General features: G+C 35.1%; 1 protein-coding gene across 1 annotated transcript; it reads left to right on the forward strand.

Annotated features, from left to right (window-relative positions):
* The first annotated feature begins 652 nt into the window (after window positions 1-652).
* Window positions 653-2,810, forward strand: LOC104808031 (C-Myc-binding protein homolog). Its single transcript, XM_010533519.2, has 5 exons — window positions 653-765; window positions 1,000-1,072; window positions 1,183-1,231; window positions 1,881-2,004; window positions 2,566-2,810. Exons 1-5 carry the CDS (start codon window positions 745-747, stop codon window positions 2,644-2,646), a joined length of 348 nt encoding a protein of 115 aa, XP_010531821.1. The 5' UTR covers window positions 653-744; the 3' UTR covers window positions 2,647-2,810.
* Window positions 2,811-7,744: the final 4,934 nt, after the last annotated feature.

Raw genomic sequence — 7,744 nt, forward strand, 5'->3', positions numbered from 1 at the left:
TATGTGGATTTTTAGGTTTAAAAAAATAAATAAATTTAAAAATAAATAGAAAAAATGCTGTGCATTTTGTTTTTTTTTTAATCACGATTACCATCCGTTTATGGTTTTTTTTCTATGGCTATCGAATTTAGAGATAACTCATCAATTTTAAAAACTTTCATATTCATACCCAATTTCAAACTTTTTTCTAAAAGATATTCAGAATTTGAATTTTTGACGAAATCCTCTATGGCCGGTTTAGTTTTATGGAACTGGAATTTCTATTGAATCGGGTCTAATTCGACTGGTTAATGAAAAGGCGATGTATTAGTATTTATCTAACGTGTATTTTATGTGTCTACTAAGCAAAAACTACGTAAGCCTTTTCGGCTGTGTTAAAAGTAATTGGGATCATTAAGGATTTTATCGAAAATTTCAAATTTTGAATATTTTTTTTTAGAAAAAAGGTTCAAAATTGGGTATAAGTATAGGCGTTTCTAGAGTTGGTAATAAATCTCCTAATTATCTCCAAATTCGATAAATGTTTTTTGGAATTTTTCTTCGGGAGGCAATTTACAGATATTAAACGTTTGGGACATTCTATTAAATACAAAAATATAACGGGGCAAAAACGTTATTCTCTGTTTATGTTTTTGGTGCGGACATCGTTATTTTTTTCCCGGGGAGCTGAAAAGAGACAGTAGGTGGACAGTTAAATCGAAATAAAAAAACACTGGAGAGAAGTGCCGAAGAAGAAGAAGAAGGATGATGATGCGGTACAAAGAGGTAATAATTTCCATCCGCACTCATTGTATATCCATTAAATCGCCATTTTTTCTACTTATTTTCATCAAATTTATTCACCTTTCTACTTTGTTTCGTCAAAATTCGACGCAAAGCTTGCTTCTTTTCTGGATCTGGTGATACCCATTTGAGTAACTTGTAGCATTCAATTTCTTATATATATATATATATATATAATTTTTAATCTAATTTTGTTTTTGGGTCTGTGGGATTCAGGAGAAAGAGGCCAAGAAAGAAGCTTTCAGGAAGTATTTGGAATCCAGTGGTGTTCTTGATTCTCTCACCAAAAGTATGCTTTCTTGTTCCTGCGAGTAATTTCTAATTTCTATCTCCATGATAATTTGTTCCGTTTATGATCTTTTCTGCATCTTCTTGATACACTTTGTGTTTTGGTGTCAGTTCTGGTTGCTTTGTATGAGCAGCATGACAAGCCTTCCTCCGCTCTAGAGTAAGTTTCTTAACACCTCATTTAGGGTTTCAACCGGAATCTATGTGTTTGTGTTGGTTTCCAAAGATCTGATGGAGATTTGTTTGCATTGGCAACTTGGCATAGAATTTTGGATTCGGGTTTTGTTGAACTGCTGATTGATGAAGATTTAGGCTTTGTAAACAGTTTGTTGGAGTTTATTCATTGAATTTACTACAAGAAGTTGCAGCCTTTTGTCAAATGTTGAAACCAAATCTAACTTCCTCCCTAAAACTAAGTTCTTGGCTTTATGGTCCGGTTTTCGATTTGAATTTATGTTAGCTTGAAATCAAGCATTTGCAGTTGGCACATGAGCATCGTATTTTCTTGGAATCTTCTAAAGTCGTTGAACATTAAAGGTTTCCTGTTTAACGGCCGTTAAGTTCCTATCTGAATTTTCAATTAGTTGGATCTGCTTTCATGTTTAGCATTTCTCAAGTCCACATTGAGATGTGCAAAAAAAATATACAATGTATATATATATATATATATGTTTCTTAGGTTTCTGTAAAATGTGGCATTCTTTGTTGTTTGATTTTGATTTGGGAGATTTCTTCGCAGCTGTGGTCTCTGTTCTTCAGATTATAACGTTTTTATTTTTTCATTTTCTGTTTCTTCGAATTTGCCACAGATTCATTCAACAAAAGCTGGGCGGTCCATCTGTCTCCGATTACGAGAAGCTTCAAGCTGAGAAATCGGATCTACAGATAAAGTACAATGAGCTTCTGGCCAAACACCACGAAACCTGCAAAGAGGTACGCTTTCTTTACTGCTTCTCAACTTAACATCATCAGATCATTAGACGATATCTTTGCCCGACGATTGAGAAACATTCAACGTTGGACAGACTAATGGGTCTGAACTTCTGAAAATTTTCTTATACGGGTTTGAATTCGGTTTCTATCTCTTCAGTTCTTGCGGGAGTAATTATATTTTCTTGTACTTATTGGATGTAATACAGGCCTAACACTTGCATTTTGCACATCACTCCAGTGATTTCCTATTAGATGAAGTTTCACAATCTAATAGGTTAGCATGGATTCTCTCTAACTGAAGAAGAACTCGGTCGAACCTGTTTTTCAATGGTTTGGCACAAATACAACAGTTTCTTTAGTTGCAGAAAATGGATTCGCTGAGAATGCTAGGATTCTGAAAAACCCGAACCCGTCACTGTGAAGAATCTGTTGAAACTTTTAAGTACAAGAAGTGGAATGTTCTAAATTCAGTTCTGTACAAATACTACCAGTCTGTACTTATCTGTGTCAAACTCGTTCGTCTTAACGTTTATTTGTTATTTCTTAAACGATTTCTTGCAGTTAGATGAGCTCAAGAGTCTGCATTCACGGAATTCTTCTTCCAAGGAAGGTATGGATGCAGAGGCCCCCCATGATGGCTGAGCTGAGTCCTGAACACGAGCCAGCAACTACCTTCTCTCGTCGGTACTGCATGTTTAATTGTATTTTATGTGTTTCAAGAATCGCATTCAGCAATCAAACATAAACTATTTTGTTAACCAGTGCTCCATTTTCGTTATCCAATTTTGATTTTCGGTTAAGGTATATATACCTTTGCAATTGTTGTTCCGGTCACAGTTCTACCTTTTGTGCGTTTAGACGAAGGCAGAGTCAACAATCTTGGTTAATAGATGTCGAAACCCTGTTTCCAAGATCTTAGCCTGGTTTTTTTGTCCAGTTTAGGTTTGAGAACTGTATACCACAACTTTGTTTCTGGGTAAGCTCATAGGTTTTTTGAGGACATGGCTTCTGTCTCCATGGAGGAAGAAATGTGTGCAGCCTGGTTCTTGCATCAGCATCGTCTTCGTCAAGTTCTTTGGCGTGTCAAAGCCATCCCTAAGGTGAGAAGATCTCCCCCTTTACTCTTCTTTGCGCTGAACCCGCACGTTGATCGCCATAACGCTCAAGGAACCGGACCTTAAACTCTTCCCAGCTATGAAACGGAATCTGACTGCGTTGCCAATTGTACCATGATAAGGGACGCCACGACAAACTGATGGAGACCAACCGAAGCTTCTCCTCCTTCGAACACCCGCCATGTTCAAAGAACTTTCAGCCCGCGTGATCCAACTTGTGGGGTTATCGCCCTCGAAGATCGACATATCAATCTTCTTCACCTGCCTTCACATGTGTTGGTGAACCGGCGAAGACTATCGTCGGCCCCATGATCAGTAAGCGGCTGTTGGACAACCGGTGATCCTACACCCGAAATCGAATTTGATCCTGAAGGAAAAACTGGTGAAGTGGTAACCGCCGAGGCTGGGGTTCTTTGCGCTGAACCCGCACGTTGATCGCCATAACGCTCAAGGAACCGGACCTTAAACTCTTCCCAGCTATGAAACGGAATCTGACTGCGTTGCCAATTGTACCATGATAAGGGACGCCACGACAAACTGATGGAGACCAACCGAAGCTTCTCCTCCTTCGAACACCCGCCATGTTCAAAGAAGTGTTCAGCCCGCGTGATCCAACTTGTGGCGTTATCGCCCTCGAAGATCGGCATGTCAATCTTCTTCACCTGCGTGTCACATGTGTTGGTGAACCGGCGAAGACTATCTTCGGCCCCATGATCAGCAAGCGGCTGGTGGACAGCCGATGATCCTACACCCGAAATCGGATTTGATCTTGAAGGAAAAACTGGTGAAGTGGTAACCGCCGAGGCTGAAGCCTCTTTGGATTCCACGTTCTTCCCTTTCATCCAAGCATGAAAATCAGATAGCATGCTTTCAATTACCTCGAATATTTGAGAATCCTTCTCCCTGAGAGCCTCTATCTCCGAGAACTTCTCAGCAATCGTCTCCTCCAGCATATCCAGGTAGGGGTGGGCACGGGTCGGGTACCCGGGATTTTTAGGGTACCCGAACCCGAACCCGAACCCGAAAAATAATACATTTTGAAACCCGAACTCGAACCCGAGTTTTCGAGTATCCGAAGTGTATTACTCGCGAGATAATTTTCGGGTACCCGCGGATACCCGAACCCGAAAATTTTTAATTATTTTTTTTAAAAAAATTATAAATTTATAAATTTTATACAAATAATTCATAAAATTAATGAAAAGAATTTCAAATATTTATATTTAAAATAATTAGATAATAAAATAATAGTTTTTATATATATAAAAATATAAAAATTCAAGATAATTCATAAATATTTTTATTAATATTAAAATTTTAAAATAAATAATATTTATTTTTTATTACTCGGGTACCCACGGGTAATTACCCGACCCGAAAGTGTAAACCCGAACCCGAACCCGAATTTCGGGTTTTACATATTTTAAAACCCGATCTCTATCTGTAACATAACGGGTACCCGATTTTCGGGTATCCGACCCTCGGGTCGGGACGGGTACTCGATTTTCGGGTAATTTTGCCCACCCCTATATCCAGGAGTTGATTGTTGTTCTTGGTCATGGTGGATCGGTACGCTCTGATACCAAAATGGTAAGTTTCAGGTATGAAAACTGAAAACACTCTTTTTGAATCCGAAAAAAAAAACCAAACAAAGCTTGAGATTGATTATTGTGAGTTTTCTCTCACCCCTCCCAAATAAGAAAACCAATAGTCAAAACCTGAAAAAACCCATATCTAACTATAAATAGAAAACTAACTACGAACTCTTTTCATATCAAACCAAATCTTCTACTCTTATCAAATAGATATCAAACCAAATCTTCTACTCTTAGCAAATAGAATCAGAGATAACCTCTTATTATTCTGTCTCCAGCCTTTCGCTTAGTCAGCTGCCAGCTCATCCTCTTCCGTGTTTCTTCCTTCCATCATGTTATCTTTCCCGTTTTCTGCTTCGTCCCGTGCCTTGGCGTTTTCCTTTTCCTCACATAGGTCCTGAAGGTCATATCACTAACCCATATTTTTCTGAGCTGAATTCAGAAAATTTGATCTCGAAAAAAAAAGGATCGATGATTTGTTTCGCGAGACTGGGAAAAACTATTTTTTTAAAATGTTAATATATTTTTATATTCGAATTTATGTTTCTAGTACCTATAATATAAAATTAACCTTTTACTTAAAAAAATATATTCTTAACTTATTGTTTTTTGTAGACATTATATAAAAAAACACTTTTTGCTATTTTGACTTCAACACGTACTTTTTTCCACTGGTGATCCAAGTGATCAGAAATATAGTCTGGTCACAAGTTGATCTCATTGGCCATAACGTTAAATTTATTGTCATCACATTAATTCATTATGTTCTCCCCTTACATATCTCACTAATCATTTGATAAAAATAACAGTATAAATTACATATTATAACCAATGTGATCAATAGGTGACCGAACTATATTTCTGATCACATGGATCATAGGGTAACAACTGGAGAAAGATATGTTTTGAAGTCAAAATAGTAGAGGGAGGGTATTTATTATAATGCCCCTTTTTGTAAGTGGTCGAATCCTCTGCGGTTTTAACGCTTTAAGTCTCGAGGACCCTACATCTCGGTCGGAATCACGACAATCCACTAAATGGCGAAAAAAGAAAACAGAAAGGATCTACGGATTACCATAAACTCGGTGTCTCGCCACAACATATATAGAAATGAGATTACAACCGAGAAAGGACCTAATCGGAATCACTCACCTTCGACTCCAGCTCGCTCCGCCGATGAGATCGCCTCTGAATCACCTTTTCCTCTCCTTTTTCAAGTCTGCGCCAACTGAGATCGAATGTTTGAGAGCTTACGGTTACATTAACCCTATCATCCAAAATGCTTCGTTTTGTATTTGTTCGGTTTTTAACAAACTAGGAGACTCTCTTCAAAGAGAGTTTCTTTTTTCTTTTTCCACCCAGTCGCCCTGAAAACATAACATTTTTGAAGATATTTGGGCGACTGCCGACTGTCGACTGCCGACTGCTATGTCATTATCACCCGCAAACGGAATGGTTGCGATTTCTGACGGTTATGACCGATTGACAAACCGATTTAACCAACCACAACTGCAACAAAACATATAATTTTTAATCGCAACTTCACACTTGCGTTAACTTTGATTAAAAAACCCATAAAATACCCTTTTAAAATTTAATATTTATTGAATAATTTTTTAGTTAAAAATAAATTAAATTGATAAATTTTATAGTTGAAATTTTCTATTTAATTAATTTATAAATTTAGTAGATAGTTTTTTGGTCAAACAATAACAAAAATCAATTATAACTATTTTAAAAATACATTTAAGATAATATAGTTTTTGGTAACCGCAACTGCCTGCAATCCTTACTAATAAAAACTTATCTATCGATTAGGACTAACCATCCAAAATCGCATTGAAAACGGCAATTATATCAAATAATATATTACTTTTAAAATATAAGATTATAAACAAATTTAAATTATAAGATTTATATCTAATAACATTAATATGCTATTTTTTTTATAAAAATTATTATTATTTCATTTATATTAAAATTTATTAAATAATCAGATTAAAAAATATATTAGTGTACAAATATATATATATATATATGTGTGTGTGTATGTGTGACCATAGAATTTTTCATAATCTCAAAGAAAATGATTAAAGGTTAAATAATCTTTTACTGTTTATAATATAAAGGAAAAATTCCAAATAAATATATCAATTTGCTAATTTCTTACTGATAAATACATGTATATTTTATCTCCAAAAAAAAATACATCAATTCGCAATTTTCTTCCAAATTAGTACACAAGACATTAACACCGGTAACTCTATAACGGTTTCCGGTAAACGGTGCTGATGTAGCTCACCGGATTTTCCACGTCAGTGCCATATGTCAAAAATTTTTTATGTCATTAAAAAATAAAAATAAATTTCAAATTAACTTCAATAAAATTTAAAAAATATATATACATATACATATACATATACATATATTTCAATATATGTATATACATAAATACACATATCTCAATATGAATATATATATAAACACATATACCTATATATATATATGCATAAATGAGTATATATATAGGGAAACTGGCAAATAAATACATCAATTTGTTAATTTCTTATTCATAAATACATGAACTTGTAATCTCCCAACAAAATACATCAATTCGTAATTTTCTGGTAAATTAGTACATAGACACTAACACCGTTAACTTTGTAACAGTTTCCGGTGACCGATGTTGACGTGGCTCGCCGGATTTTCCACGTCAGCACCACATGTCAAACATTTTTCCACGTCATTAAAAAATTAAAATTAAAATTAAATGCATTTAAAATAATTATGATTTTAAAAAAATTAAAATTTAAAATTTATAAAAATTACAAAATTAAAAATTTTGAAAAAATAAAATTTTAAATTAAATTCAAAAAATTCAAAATTAAAATTTAAAAAGAAATATTACGAGTTCCGATTCCGAGAAATGGCACCAGGCCATGGAGTCTGAGATGCAGTCCATGTACGAGAACAAAGTATGGACTTTGGTCGACTCATTCGATGGTATTAAGACCATTGGATGTAAATGGG

This window comes from Tarenaya hassleriana, unplaced genomic scaffold, assembly GCF_000463585.1.
Source record: "Tarenaya hassleriana unplaced genomic scaffold, ASM46358v1 Cleome14, whole genome shotgun sequence".
NCBI classification, from domain to species: domain Eukaryota; kingdom Viridiplantae; phylum Streptophyta; class Magnoliopsida; order Brassicales; family Cleomaceae; genus Tarenaya; species Tarenaya hassleriana.

Bases quoted from the DNA above. Each gene is read 5' to 3' on its own strand.
- LOC104808031 (XM_010533519.2), top strand. From the start codon at position 745: ATGATGATGCGGTACAAAGAG. The intron at 1,073-1,182 runs GTATGCTTTCTT...TTTTGGTGTCAG, and splicing joins TCTTGATTCTCTCACCAAAA to TTCTGGTTGCTTTGTATGAG. The intron at 1,232-1,880 runs GTAAGTTTCTTA...AATTTGCCACAG, and splicing joins AAGCCTTCCTCCGCTCTAGA to ATTCATTCAACAAAAGCTGG.